Raw genomic sequence first — 16022 nt, forward strand, 5'->3', positions numbered from 1 at the left:
ACCACTGCAGTTACAGCTTAGTTCTCCCTTTTGAGGCAAGGGGATAAGCGAATCAATATTTTCAAAATACAACTTGTAGTCAAGTTATGGGGTCGATTTATTCTAATAAAATGATCGATTACCATTCACTATTACAGTGAAAATCAGCAAGTGAGAAGAGCCTTTGCTGGGCTGAGTTAAGATGATGCATTGTGATGACCTCATGTTTTTTTTTTTTTTTTTGTCTTTTTGTCTTTTGTTGTTGTTGTTGTTGTTGCTGCTATCTCTTGGGCCGCTCCCATAGCATATGGAGGTTCCCAGGCTAGGGGTTGAATCGGAGCTGTAGCCACCGGCCTACGCCAGAGCCACAGCAACTCGGGATCCGAGCCGCGTCTGCAACCTACACCACAGCTCACGGCAACGCCGGATCGTTAACCCACTGAGCAAGGGCAGGGACCGAACCTGCGACCTCATGGTTCCTAGTCGGATTCGTTAACCACTGCGCCACGACGGGAACTCCCCATGTTTTTTTCAGCTTAAAATACTAAGAGTATACTAAAAACTCCAGCAGTTAAACTAGAGGATTAAAAAAAAGGATAACTCATGCCCCATGCCCAGTCGTAGCCCCCGACAGTGACTCCAGCAGGCTGTCTGTGCCAGCATGTCCCCACTTCTGAGAAACTCCTTGGCTCATCCTATACCCCAGGGCATGCTCTTAACACAGTCAGCGCCAAGAGGAAAGAGGCTCAGGTGAGCCCCTCACATGGGGTTATGGCGGAGCAGGGAGGAGCCGAGCTGCCCGCGTCCAGAGAGCAAGTGCTGGCACAAGAAGCCTGTGAAAATGCAGACCCAGAGATTTCTAGGCCAGCCTTCACTGCCTGGACAGGATGGTCAAATGCTGGAGTTCTAACCAAACACACGTGGAAGGGCAGGCTGCCCGGGGCCACAGAGCTGCTCAGGGTAGGGCGTCCACCACCTCCAATCTCGGGGTTCAGCCCAGCTCCTGGGACACGGGGGGGACGGGAGTGCACCCTGGCCTCTCCTCCTATACTGTTCACAGCTGTAGGCAGGAGGAGGTGGACTCAAGCAACACCAAGGGACAGGCTCAAGTGTAGAAAGCATTTGTCATGGCTATTTATTACACGAGCCATAGAACTATTTCAGGAACACATAAACAGACTGTTTAGAAAAGCACAGGGGACACTGCTCTCTCTGCAGTCTGGCCCCTCCCCTCTCCACACGTGAACCCTGGAAGAAGCTCTCCACCTGAGTAGTCATCTATTGAGGCAGATGAACCAGGACCTTCCACTCTCCCCGGCCACCCTCAGGCTACTCTGGGGGAAGGGCACACGACCCAAGTCAGCAAGATTCAACCCCAGGACTTGTGCTGAGCAGGGCCAGGGCGGGGCTGCAGAACGATGGGGTGACTGGGGCTGGAGGGAGCAGAGCTGGAGGACGCAGCCAGCCAGGGCAAAGCTGAGCCTGAGGCCGGATCCTTGAGAGCTTGTGAGCCCCACACAGGTGGTGCCACCCTCACCACTAGAGTGTGAGCCTAATCAGTTACTGGTTTTGCTCGAGCCCATAAGGGCGGTGCGTAGGTTTCGAACATGTGTAATCAAAGTAATCAAAGCCCTGACCGATATAGTATCTGGACTTTCAAACTACTGGATGAAAAAAAAAAAAAAAAGAATTAATACCCAACTAGCTCTTTAATCCAGACCTTGCTGCAATGACGGACATTCTGTTTCTGCACTGCCCACTGCAGTCAGCTACTAGCCATACGTGGCTGCTGAGCCCTTGAAATGTGGTTACGTGTGACTGAGGACCTGAATTCTGAATTGGAGTGAGGTTAAACTGAAATTGCCACATGTGGCTAGTAGCTACTATAGCACACAGTACATATCCTGAAAGATAACCACTGTCAATGTAAATGCTGTTTCTGGCTTATCTAGAGCCAACTGTCCTGCTAATTTATATTATAAATTATACAAATGACCTGGAAGACAGACCGTCACTGCCGAGTCAAGAGCTCCCCTCCAGTCCCACACCTTCCGTCTGGATTCTGAGGGTGCCCGGCTGAGCCCCTGCACATAGTGACCCGTGAGCAGCTACCTGTGATGCCTGCAGAAGGCATGGCAACAGAACCGTGTGTCAAGCAGTGGCCAACAAGCAGAGTGGTCTTTTGGGAGTGGAATAATATTAAATTATTACTATTACTATTCCAGCAAAAATGATCTGAGCACAAATCATCATGGGGGAGGGGAGCACATGCGCAGGTATGAGTAGTGAATGGGTGAAATCAGAAAGGAACTTTGGTGAAATCAGTCATTTATAAGAGTATTTAAAACTTGCGGTCCCTACTTTGGTAATGCTGGAAACTACTCTTTATCAGTCTTTGATCACAATGAAGTATTGGCCAACAAATTAGCAAACTAACTAGCAACTACTATTTCCTGCCATGGGAAAATGAATTGCTCAAAAACAGATTAACATATAGTTTAAAATGAAATCTTATTTCTGAAGTAACACATAAACTGTGAAATGGAATAATTATACAAAAGACTCAGGTTTTTACATTTGAAATCAGACTTTGAAAACTGCATCCTCTAAAACTGCATTTTTGAAATCTCCACCCATGCATGTCATTCTCGAGTCACCCAGGCATGACCTCCCAAGGCCTTGCGACTACCCAGATCTGACTGCCGCCACCTTTTCCAGATGACTGCAGTTCCACTCTGCGGCATGCTCTCCTCCCACCTAATCAGCTGTGCCCACGTGGAGTGCTATTGCTGGCCTTTCTGCCTCCACCATTCTATCTGACAGGAGGCCATTCTATCTGTTCTTTCCGTGGAGATGCTGCTTTGACCTGTCCAGCAGTTCAGCCTCTCCCAACCTGCTCTGCATGGCCATTCTGGCTTTCCTTCCCCTCCAGAGACACTTCAGTGCGCGGTGGCACTAATCACTGCTCCACAACTTGTGGGGTCTCTGGCCCTTGAAGGCCTGGCTATTCTGTCACCTCTCCAAAAGGTTCCTAAAGGCCTGGCTCCAAGCCCTGCCCCCTACCAGAAGCCCCGGGGGCCATCGCTCACATGCTCCAGAGCTGCTCTGTGCCCACAGGGCCCGTCCTGGTGGAAATGTTCATGTGCAGACGCCAACTGCACAAATGTGATTTCACGGTCAAAGGATAAGAAACAGCCTTCTAATTCACATCCCAAAGTGCCCTGAATTATAACAGAGGCTCAACAAACATGGGTTGATTTTTGTTCCCATTTCCTTTTCAAACTCTTGTTGGACTGTAATTAGGCAGGGCTGTTAACTTGAAAAAATTACTGTTATCTAAACAAATGTCCTGAAGTCTGTTGTTACCACATAAAGGATGACGTAATTCAATACGGGTTCAATTCAAGACTTCTGTTATCTCTTCAACTTGAATTAAGAGCTCACACACACAAACTCACACCAAAAATGGGATGGCATATATACGGATTCCTAAGTACTAACTGTGTATATGCTTTTACATATTTTATATACTGCTTAAAAACTTAACATCCTGTTAACATCTGTTCATGTCAATAAACACACTTTAAGATATCATTTAAAGTTATACCAGAATATGTAAGATCATCTCCCCAACCAACAGATCAATAGAACTGAACAGATAAGAACGTGGAAACAGGAGTTCCCTTGTGGCAGTGGGTTATGGATCTGGTGTTGTAACTGCAATGGCTCGGGCTGCTGCTGTGGCATGGGTTTGACCCCTAGCCTGGGAACTTTCACAGGCTGTGGGTGTGGCCCTCCCTCCAAAAGAATGCAGAAATAGGGTAAATACAACTAGGAATTTGGTATATAATAAAGGAGGCCCTTTAAGCTACTGGGAAAAGATGGGTGATTTAGAACATTGTGCTGTGTCTAGCTACATGCTCCTCAAACGGAAATAAATTCCATATGAGGAAGATTAAAAGGACAAAGAAGAAAATGTTAGTAATACTGGTGACACAGAGCTAACAGAAAATGGCAGAGACAAAGATGGGGAGAAAAGTAAAGGCCATGGAGGTAGTTCACAGCTGGGGAATAAAAAGGCCATGAAACCAGAGTAAAGTTACTCAGTATCATCTGTAATTAAAATAGTTAAGTTAAACTTCACAGATGCCATTTTCTTCCACTTATCAGACTCGTAAGAATTAAAGGCTGATGATAATCAATGCTGGCAGGGGCATGACGAAATTATATTCATACACCATGGAGACAAAAAACTAAAACAAAACTCCCCCCGAACTGCTATCATCATCTTAGGGGCTAATTTAGCAGTAAATTAAATTTAAAAATTTTAAATCTGGAACTTAAAAAGCAATTCCAAGGTCAGGGATTTTCCCTGTGGACACACTCACTGCAGTGAGTTCATAAGACACAGGAACCAGGCTTAAAGCAGCACTGTGGGAAAAATAAAACCCTGGGAATGCCTTGTATTTCCATCAGAAGGGAGGGATGAGCAAGCCACAGTATGTGCAGACAGGGCTTGATTTAAGGGCTGGTACACGAAAGGACTGATAGTCACTCATCCAATAAATATTTGCCAAATGTCTATTACATGTCAAGCATTACTCTGATGTTGATATGGAAAGATCTCCAGTATAAGTGAAAAAATCGAGATATCAGAATAATGTGTAGTGTATAATCCTATTATTGTAATATTTAAAATCTATATGTGGATAGTCTTTTCCCCCCCGAGAATGCACAAGACACAGAATGTGGGGTGTGTGTGTACATATACGCATGTGTGTATATATATATTTTCAATGGAGTATTATTCACCTTAAAAGGGAGAACATTCTGTAACACGAAATAAGCTGGTCACAAGAGGACAAACACTCTATGATTCCACTTATGAGGTCCCCAGAGTGATAACATCAGAGACAGAAGCAGGCAGGTGGGTATCAAGGGATGGGGGGGGTGTTTAATGGGGACAGCGTTTCAGTTTTGGGAAGATGAAGAAGTCCTGGAGAGGGATGGTGGTGATGGATGGATGTAATGTCCTGAACTTCGTGCCTTAAAGGGTTAAAATGGTAACCTGTATGCATGTCTATTTTACAAAATAAATAAGTAAATTAAATAATAAGTAAATTATGGAGGTATTTACTGATACTTCCATAGGAATGAAGACATTCTATACCTTTCTCTAGCATCTGAACTTTAACTATTCCATGTAGACACCGCCTCTACAGAAAGCAAAGTGAAAACAGAATGTGCCTCTCTCTGAGGCAGATCAACTGCGAAGTGACAGCAAAATCCTGCCAGGTTCTGAGCCAGGCCTTCTGAACAGCATCCTCAAGCATCTCCTTAGATGGATCTGGGGTGCCACCCCTCCACTCCCCACTAGGCCAACCCCACTGAATGGCAAGTCCCTTGACACTAAAATTCTACATCTGTGCAGTGGAGCCAGGGTGCCTGCGCCTGCAAGTCAGTGCACAAACAACAGTCAATGAAGGCAGGCTCCCCAATTCCAGAAGCTGCTCTAGGCTGAAAATATTTGCAAGTGTGAACCTCATCTATGATAATGGCCAATTTAACTCAAGTGTTTCTGTTTCAAAGCAATTAAAGACATTTATCACCATCTGCTCCTGCCACTCCCTTTTTGTTGAAGCAGTTAAGTAGCTACAATCTTTCCCACCAGGTAACCAGGAAGACTGACCCAGTGATTTAAACAAGCACACTCATTTCTGTGTTACAGATTTAAAATACATGTTTGAAAAGAAGAAAAGTGGGAGATGCCAGGTTTAAAGACAAACAGGATCACAGTGTAAGCTGCAGTCTATTTTGTGTTTCAAAGGAAGTGATTCTGGTACTTGTGATGAGGCAATACAGTAGACTGAGAAAAACTGTGGGTTAATGGTGAATGATTCTGGCTGTGACTGAAGTTTCATTAAAACACAATTTTATTAGAAAATATAGATGCAAAGATGTACTATAATTGGTTAAGTATCTATATGCATATGTCTTTTAATTAAGCCCTTTATTCACTGCACAAATGACATCAAGGCAATAAAGGAAATTAAAAAAAGCCCACTCACACCCCTTCCACTGTGGCAGCTCCCTTGCTTTAAGTTCCCTGCCCCACCCCCCACTATATGTATAATCTTTATAGCTGCGACCATAAAAGTGGAGCTATTCCATATGCTGTCTCTTCCCCTTTTTATATCTGAAGTGTTTTTCTCTGTTAGTGATTAGTTTTAGCTGCTGTGTGTTTTAGTCCTGGACTGCCACAGAGGTCCTTGCAAAGCCAGGCCATGACTGCAGGTGCTTTTCTGGGCACCTGCATGAGCACCTGTTGGCCTTGGAGTGGGGGGCCCTCCCCAGGCAGGCCACCTCTGAATCGCCTCAGGGACGCATGGAGGCAGCGTGGCCTGGTGGGGCGCACACCCTGAGGCTGGTGGGTGCTCACACAGGTGCCTGGGGCCCTGGGGGACAGGTAGCAGCGCCCAGTCCACCAGAGGCAGCCCCCAGTCAATAAGCTCTCACAGAAGATGACACTCTCTGCACTCCCTGGTGTACCCCAGCTCTATTTCTCAGGCCTCCTGCCAGATGTGACAAAATTTCACACTGATTCCTGACACGAGCAAGCTGATTCGACCTCCAACAGAATGCTGAAAATCTGAACTCAGAATGCTGCTTTCTGCGCAGAAAAACAAGCCAAGTGGCTACATGCAGCAAAAATCAGTTTTGAATAATGGCTCTAGACTATTAGAAATGTCAACATAATTAAAGTTTAAAAAAAAAAGCACAGGGCTCGTTCTACATTATAGGGAAAAGGCAGCTGCAAAAGACACATTGGGTATACTTGGAGAACCAGTGCTGGCCCAGTTTTGAGCAGTCCATCCCTCCCACTTTGGGGAAGAAACTGGCAGGGGCAGAGATGACTAAGTCCTGGTCCCATAGCGTAGGAAAGAGCTGGGGGGATCTAACCTGACCCCTTTAAAAGAAGATGGTGGTGACTATACCTTCCTTTTCTCTTTGAAGCACAGACACCAACAGACACCAACCATGGGTGCGAGCTCCAGGGCGGCTGTGCCATAGGAGCATCAGTGCTCTGTGAGTCTATCCTGGGCCCACGTGGTCAGAAACCTGTTTCTGAAGCAGTCCCCGGTATTTGCTGTCTATGTGCACTTATGGGGAGTCCTCATCAGATGCTTTCTGATCCCAGCTGTACAGTATGGGCACAGCTCATCTTAGTCTACTTCACAGACACTGAGTCTTTGACAAACTGAAGGTTCGTGGCAACCCTGCATCGAGCAAGTCTATGGGTGCCATCTTTCCAACAGCACTGCTCACTCGTGTCTCTGTCACATTTCGGTACTTCTCATAACGTTTCAAACTTTTTCATTATTAGATCTTTAATCAGTGATGTTACTATTGCAAAAAAAGACTGTAACTTGCTGAAGGCTCAAATGACGGTTAGCCTTTTTTTTTAAGCAATAAAGGATTTTTTAAATTAAGGTGTACATTTTTTAGACATAATATTATTGCATACATAATAAGACTATAGAACAGTGTAAACATAGCCTTTCTATGCACTGGGAAACCAAGAAATGTGACAGATTCGCTTCCCTGCCATGGTCTAGAACTGAATCCATCATGTCCCCAAGGCCTGTCTGGCACACATCCCACTGGGAGAGGGGCGGGCAGGTCTGCTCACAGCCCTGATGCAGGCTGAGGGCCGAGTGGCCAGAGGAATCCACACTCAGGTACTTTCACCAATTGTGCTTCGACCAGGACACTGATGTGGGCCTTTTTTTTTTAGGCCACTCCTGCTGCATATGAAGTTCCCGGGCTAGCGGTCGAATCAGAGCTGCAGCTGTGCCATAGGAGCATCAGTGCTCTGTGAGTCACCACAGCCACAGCAACACCAGATCCTTAACCCACCTAAGAGAGGCCAAGGATCGAACCTGCATCCTCACAGATACTAGGCAGGTTTGTTACCACTGAGCTACAACGGGAACTCCTGATGTGGACCTCTTTACACTTACCTCTGCATTGAAAGTACTCTCCTCAGCTTTCCCGACTTCTGCTTCTGGCAGAGGATTTTTTAAGGTTTGTAAAAATAAAGCTGCTTTCCTTTTACGTTCTGCTTGAAGCTGTTTCTCCTTTGATTCCTTAGATGCTTGGGCCAGCTTTTCCCTGGCAGCAGCTGCCAGTCGGTCCTCCAGCTTTTGCTTTGCTTAAGGAATAAACAAAGAAAAAAGTGACGTTTAGAGCAAGCAGTACTTTATAAATATCTATCTTAATTTTCACAGGCAGCAAAAGGGTCATGAAATACAATGCAGTTATTTTAAAAGATAAATATGATATAAATTTCAGGAAAGGAAAATAAAACTGGGCAAACAGAAGTCTGAGAGAATTAGTTTATAAGGTTTATTATTAGTACTTTTCATATTTGACTTTCAAAATTGAAGTCAGAAAGTTGATGGGATTCCATACCAGTGAAACCTGGAATGATGAAAACCTCAGAATGGTTCTCATAAACATGTGCCCCAAATAGTCACACCAGGTGATGAACACTCTATGAGAAGTGTTTTACTCCAAATAACCCGACACACTGTTTAGTTTACAGGCAGTAAATGCAGATTCAGATACACATGCATGAACACAAGTGTGCCTGGGGAGAGCGACTACAGCACATCAGCACAATGCAGGTTCCCGAGAGCGAGGCATCCTTTGGTTAAATAATTACCTTCTATAAATGTTGCTTGATCTGTGTGTGTATGTTCAGAAAAAGTAATTCACAAAAACCAGTTAGCACAGATAAAAACTGCAAACGCAATTGTTAATCAACTACTTTAGAGCAGAATATAACTTATTTTGGAGGAGGGGTAGCACGCGACAAGATGTCCCCCACAAACGCTGGGGCTGCGAGTCAGAGGCAAGCGGTGGCCACGCCATGACCCGTGAAGATAAGCCGCAGCCTGGAAACCGGCTTGGGCCCCGTCATCTTCAAGGGTCCGACAGTCCTGCAGGGAGAGAGCCTCACAGAAGGGCATCTCCAAGCTCGGTACATTAGCCCGAGCTGGGACATGCTGAGCGCTTGCCCCAGGGCTGCCATTAAAGCACTCTCAGCCAACTCTCAGCTCCTTCTCGGAAAACAAATTGCCAAGGGCGCTGCAGCTGAGCTTAATGAAGAGCAGTGCTCCTCACTCCGCGGAGAACTTCTCAAATGAGCAAAAACATCGCACAGCTCCCAAATGGGTCTGATTTCCAAAGGCTGGAGATTCTAGTTGGCAGTCTCAGTATTTCCGGCTTAGTAGGTTAATCTTTTATTTATGTACTTTTTTCTTTCAAGAAGTTTAAAACATATTGACAAACCTTGCTTTGCTTCTAGCTCCTCCTGGGTAAGTTGAGGCCGCTTCTCCTCAACAACTACACAGGGTGGGGCAACTGCCGGGTTAGTGTTTGTAGCACTACTAGAACTTTCTTGGCCTTCTTTGCTTTCTTCATCATCATCACTGTCATCATCTAGCTTAACACGATTTTTTTCCAGGGGAAGTAGATCATTTTCTTTGGCCTTGATTGCAAAGCTTATTGGAGCAAATGAGGCTATTGAGAAAAGGTGAAAATGGTAACATTTTTAGGTAACCGGAAGCACAGAGCAGAAACCCTCATGGGCCCCACCATCCACATGAGCCGCAGCTGGTGGGAGTAACGTCTGAGTGGAGCCACATCTTACGCAGAGGGAGGTTCTAGGGGCAGCAGGTAGTGTCTGTGACGTCAGAGGGGCTGGTCCAAAGCCCGTCACATGTGCTGAGCCTGAGGGAGGGGGCCACACAGTGCTGGCTCCATCCCAGGCCAGGGCAGGGTGCATGCACTGAGTGCAAGCTGGAGTCACTACTTGAGTAAATGGTCAATTTTCGTTGGTGTTTTCCTTCTTTTTTGGGGCTCAGCATATAGCTGAATTTGTGTAAGTAAGCATATGATGCGACTCCACAATTAAAAGGTACTTCTAGAAAATCCCAACTATATAAAGTTGCCTTTTCTAACAAAGCAGAAGTTACAGAGTCTGTTCCTTTGATTAGCAAACATTGGACTGGGGGCCTACTTTGTGCTAGGCATTATGTCAGATAATTCTCTACAGCTCTAAGAAAAATTTAAACCTAGTATAACAAAAATTTTGGTGGTTCAATTTTTCTCTCCAAGCGTATTTGGAAATTTTAATTTACGAGAACTACAAAGGCCCCAAAGGAAACAATCTTCTTCCCCTTCCCCCAACCACTTAGCACTCACTCACTGAGTCCCCTTCTCAGACACTACGGTAAAAGGCTCTAAACAACACCTAACTGGTTGTAAGAAGACACTTTATAAAAAAAAACCATGAGTTATTACTTATGAAAAATATTCATGTAAACCACAATGAAGGGCAACTCTAAGAGAAGTGCAAACCAGCTGACTCTGACAAAGGAGGTGGATTCTGAGTTGTTGACAAAGGTGGGTTCTGGAAGAGGCTGGGAGTGTGTGGGTGAGCAGACCTGGCTGGCCCCAATGTTTCCCCACCGACTGTTCCAAACCCAAGTGTGACTTGAAGCTTGTAAATAACCCAGATCTTTGAAATGTAACAGTCTCTTGTCAGTAATCACCTCAAGCTACATAGTGCACCCCAAGATGTTAAATGCTGGTAAAGTGGTCTTTTATTTATTATTTATTTATTTTTTGCTTTTTAGGGTGCACCTGAGGTATATGGAGGTTTCCCAGGCTAGGGATGGAATTGGAGCTGTAGCTGCCAGCCTACACCACAGCCACAGCAACAAAGGATCCAAGCTGCATCTGTGATCTATACCAGCTCATGGTAACACCAAATCCTTAACCCACTAAACAAGGCCAGAGATTGAACCTGCATCCTCATGGATACTATTTGGATTCGTTTCCGCCGTGCCACCATGGGAACTCCAAATGCTGGTAAAGTGATATTTTATAAGATAAGTCAAAATGACAGGGGAGCAAAATCAGTCTCTGTATTGATTATACAACATCATGCACCTGCACACTGAGGCACCGAGGTCTACCTTTATAACAACCCCTCAAAGATTCAACATGGGATTAAAAAGATGCTTTGCTGGGAGTCAGTATTGACATTTTTACTGTGATTATGTTAAGAGCAGTCCTTATCTTTTGGAAATACCTGCTATCACCCTGATGGATAAAATGCCATGATTTTGGGATCTGTTTCAGAATATTCTTGGGGTGGGCTGGAGTGAGACTTATAGATGAGATTAGCCCTGAGGTTGGCCATGGGGCTGGATGCTGAGCTCTTGCTTGTGGGGTGGGATGTGATTATTATACCATGCTCTGTTTTCGTACTTTTGTAATTTTCCATAGGAAAAAAATTTCATAATATTAACCCTTTATTGCCTTTAGAAATATGGTCTCTTGAATAGAGTCAAAGCAACGTTTAAAAGGAGAGAAAAATCCAGTGAAACAAAATTACTCAAGATAACTTGGGCCAAAGTATTATATCACAAAATAATTGTAAAATTATTACTCCTAAACAATCTCTTCCTCCAAAAAAAGCATGCAACCAACAAATATATTAAATGAGAACTTCTGGAACACAGTGCAATGCACACCAACTACAGTGCCAAAGAGCACCATTAAATGATATATACTTTTTTTTTTTTTTTTTTTTTGGTCTTTTTTTAGGGCCACACCCTTGGCATATGGAAGTTCCCAGGCTAGGGGTCGAATCAGAGCTGCAGCTGCAGATCTACACCACAGCCACAGCAATGTGGGATCCTAGCCGCATCTGTGACATATGCCACAGCTGAAGGCAATGCCGGATCCTTAACCCACTAAGCAAGGCCGAGGGTCAAACCCGCAACCTCATGGATACTAGTCAGGTTTGTTAACTGCTAAGCCATGATGGGAACTCCAATAAATACTTTAAAGTGATTTAACAAAAAACTGATATGCAGAGTCTACAGGTCTCACCTCACTTAGCATTTGCAACCCCAGGAGGAGACTAATACTATTAGGCCTCCCCATTTACAGTTAAGGAAACAAAGGCTAAAAAGGGCAAGTAACTCCCAGTGTAGCTCAGTGAGAAAGCAGGGGATTTGGATTATTTCCTTTGTATAATTTTTTAGTTATACCACTACTGCTTCTACCTAGAATCTTATTTGAAAATCACATCACAACACAGTAAAAGCACTTCCTAAGCCTTCAACCATTTCCCATGGTGTTAAGGATGAAGCCCAAGTCCTGGCCCTGCCCTTTGCCTGGAGCCTTCGCCCTCTTCTTAGGCCTGGACTTTCTCCCTCGTGGAGTCTCATCTAGATGAAGCCTCTCCCCAGGCAGGCTCTGCAGGACTAGCCAGCTGATGGGGCCAGGCCAAGGGGGACTGATGTTCAGGGAATAACTGTGACTAGTCCTACATCTTCCCCACCAAATATACTTCCATTCTTAAGGGATTGAGTTTTATTACTTCTAACTTCTAAAGTGATATATGCTCTCTACAGAAATTTTATTTTCCACAGCTCATCATGCAAACTTTATTTTTTTCCTACGGGAAATTGTAGAAACATAAGGGAGCAAAATGAAAGACCAACTGCAATTCAGATACGGGGAAAAAATGATCTGAACATAATCAGGAGATTCCAAGACATGGACCAGTGCGTGTGTACAAGACACGAGAAATGGGACCATGCTTTACAGTTTTAGAGCCTACTGTTTTCACTTAATAAGCAACATCTTTCCATGTCAACATGGATCATTTTAATAAACGGCAGTATTATTTTTTAGTATGGACAAGCCAATTTATTTCAGTCTCCATCGCTGTTCCCAATTTTATGTATTTTTTTCTTTTCTTTTTCCTTCTTTTTAGGGCTGCACCTGTAGCATATGGAAGTTTCCAGCCTATGGGTTGAAGTGTAGCTACAGACCTATGCCACAGCCACACCAGGTCCTTCACTCACTGGGTGAAGCCAGGGATGGAACCCACATCCTCAAGAACACTATGTCAAGTTCTTAACCTGCTGAGCCACAACAGGAAGTCCCCAACTTTATATTTTTAAAAGCTTGTAAGCCTTGTGATGAATGAATACTTGGTGGAGACACCAAGGTGAGCCAGATGTTTCTAGGAGCAGGGGGGTGTGTACATTTAGTTTGGTACTCTCATCGGGCTGCCTCCTCTAAAGAGGCCTTGCCAACAACCCACAAAGACGGATGTGTGAGGGTCCTGCTGCCCACACCCTATTACTTTAAAAAATTTTCATAGACCATCTACTTTTCATCTTGTGTGAACTATCTTTTCATGTCCTCTGTTTTTCTGCTGCAGTGGATTTTTTTTCTTACTGATTTTTAAGAACTCTTTCTATAGCAAGGATTTTGACCTTCTGTTATATTAGCAATCACTGCCATTCTGACATCTGTCTTTCAACTTTATACAGGCCCAGCTCCCATCAGACCTATTAATCGTTCTTTATCATTTACGGCTTCAATTCTTAGAAAGTCCTTTCCAATTCCAAGACTAGAAAAAAATTACTTTAATTTCTTCTACTTTTAGTGTTTTATTTTTTGCATTTAAATACTTTATCTGGAATCATTACTATTGTCAGATGTGATGTAACAGTCTTATTTTTTTCAAAATGGAGAGCCTGTTTTCCCAACATCAAATGCTTGTCATACTATAGAGCCTTTATCATAAACATCTCAGGAAATGCTGATGCTCTTCCAGCATCTGTTAACAAGACCGACTGTGATGGGAAGTTTTCTGGTGGGATGCTGTGTGGGGGCTGCTGGAAGAAGCCCACCCGCTCATCCCTGCTATCACTATCTTTCTAAACTGGCTTCAATCTCAGGTACTAACATCTTAATTTCTCAGTGACTGTGGCCTGTGGAGGCAAAGCTTTGTGGGGTTAAGGTACTGGGGCTCAAGAGCCTCCTAACTTTCTACCTGTAGGCTCTAGAGCAGCTTTAATCACACAGGCTTTTTCTCTTTCTTGAGGAAAATTACCTTCACCATGACTGTCCTGGCCTGCCTGGTTTTCAGAGGTATTTCACTGACCAATATTTTCTCAATTCTTTCAGGCCTACAGGTCTGTCATTTTACTGTCTCTTTAGAGACAATTTTACCAATTTATATTTTCTTAAACAATTTTTTCAGTTATTTTCAAGTTTATTCAAATTCAGTTATGTATATTATCCTTGTGTACTTTAAAATACCTGTTTTTTCTTTCATTCATCATGTTGTGTATTTGTATTTGCTTTTTTTCTATAGTAAACTTGTACAACGATAGTATGTTTTACTAGTCTTGTATTATCTTCTCACTAATTTCTGCTTTTTTACTGATTCTCCTCTCCTGCTTTCCTTAGATGCATTTTATAGTTTCTTCCTAGGTTCTTAAGTTGAATGCTTGTTTTGTTTTTATTTTTCTTTACCAACTTAAGAATATAAGGATGTACTAGGTTTTTCTTTTAAGTTTTCACTGCATTTGATAATTTTTTAATAAGAAATAATCTCACTGTCCTCACTTTCTTTAATTATTTCAGAGTGTCGACGTGTCTACAACAATCTTTTTGCTCCAGCATTTAGAATATTTTCATTCAAAAATTCAGGCAGACCTTCATTACCTGGCATTTAATGCAAGAGATGTAAGTCTGATGTGCCAACCTGCTTTTTCTCCCCTGTGGAGGACAACCTGCCTATTTTTCTATCTGGATGCTTTTTCTTCCATCTCTATCCCTTTCCTTGGAAATCTGAGGAAAACGTTGAACTTGTCTTCTCATCCAACTAAATTTTAGTGCTTTCATTATATTTTAAAAGTTGGCAGTCTTTTTCTGAATAGTCTTTTCCAGATGTCAGACTATCGGCTACACTAATTTCATATCTTTAATTCTGTGAGAAGACAAATTGGAGATTAACAAAATTCTCCTGGAACTTGGTCACCCTATTTCTAAGGGGCCCATGTGCTCCAAGGCTCAGAAGTACATCCCTCTGAATCCTTGCCTCTTGGCAGGTGCTGTGACTCTGCCTCCTCAGCTTGATAGAAGATGTGCAGCCCTCAGGTGTCGCAGGCACAGACAGCAGGAGGAGGGTGGCCCTATTGCTGTTTCAGCTGCCTACTCAGAGGAAGGTCATGGGAGTGTGGAGGGAGCTCTAGTGTGGCCACAGCCCTGGCTGAGAAGCTGGCCCATTGCACCATCCACACCCTGTGGGGGTCCTGATGCTCCCTGGCTGCTCCTGACTTTCCTGACCTTCTGCCCACCCCCTTCTCTGGCTGACAGTGGGTTCCCCAGGAGGTCACTGCCACTGAGTTCCCGAATGTCTTTCTCTCCCATGTGGGAAGAGAACTAAATTCCAGGGGGGCTGGCTTGTCCTTCTGAACATGAAGAGTGCCTCTCCCGTTTCTGTTCTGTCTGCTATTCCTTCAGTTATTTCACTGAGAGTCTGAAGGTGGCTGGGAAGGGTGAGAGTAAATATGTGCTCAGGTAACTCCTGGACTGAGAGGCTCAAAGATACTTTGATGCTTTCCTAAAACAATGAAGTTTGCTAGTCATTCACCTGGGCCATAGGAATTATTCCTCATCACTATCTACCAAAAAAAGGCATCTCTATGCAAAGAAAAGGGCTTCTCACACACAACCTCAGCCCATCCCTCATGATGCTGCATCTCCGCTGCCTTCCCTTTACCCTGGGTGCTTGTCCTGCAGCACCGGACAGTACTGCCCCTTTCCTGTCACAGCTCTGCTTCAGGCCTTCTGCTCCACCCAAAACCTCACACATGGTTCCTTGGCCTCATCCCTTCACACTCTCACCAGACTGGATAAGGTGGTTCCTCTGATCTAACCTGTAAGGTGTGTAGTTCCCCTGCTGGAAGCCCCAAGACCCGCTGGGAGGGCAAATCCCCCATGAACTGGTCACAGCAACCTTTGCATGTGCACCCCACTTCACACCAACTGAGTCCCTCAGGCCACTTCCTGTCTCTGAACTTGCCACTTGGCTCAGATTGCACCACCTCAGCTTGGGAACACGTCTGTCTCTGGCTCAGACCTCTGCCCTGCATGGC

General features: G+C 44.3%; 1 protein-coding gene across 12 annotated transcripts in view; it reads right to left on the minus strand.

Annotated features, from left to right (window-relative positions):
* The window catches only part of SFSWAP (splicing factor SWAP), a 78008-nt gene that overhangs the window by 22331 nt on the left and 39655 nt on the right, over positions 1-16022 (minus strand). For 8 of the 12 annotated variants that reach the window (XM_021073982.2, XM_084993521.1, XM_005670530.4 and 5 more), the window contains 2 exons: positions 9334-9564; positions 8001-8191 (listed from right to left, as the gene is read on the minus strand). In XM_021073982.2, the coding sequence (XP_020929641.1) occupies positions 8001-8191; positions 9334-9564 (422 nt within the window). The remainder of the gene's footprint in view (positions 1-8000; positions 8192-9333; positions 9565-16022) is intronic. The other 4 variants (XM_084993523.1, XM_084993525.1, XM_084993520.1 and 1 more) reach the window with 1 other exon arrangement.

This window comes from Sus scrofa, chromosome 14, assembly GCF_054392235.1.
Source record: "Sus scrofa isolate SSC_HxYL_T2T_F1_AM1 chromosome 14, Sscrofa_HxYL_maternal_Yorkshire_Landrace_v2.0, whole genome shotgun sequence".
Classification (NCBI taxonomy): Eukaryota; Metazoa; Chordata; class Mammalia; order Artiodactyla; family Suidae; genus Sus; species Sus scrofa.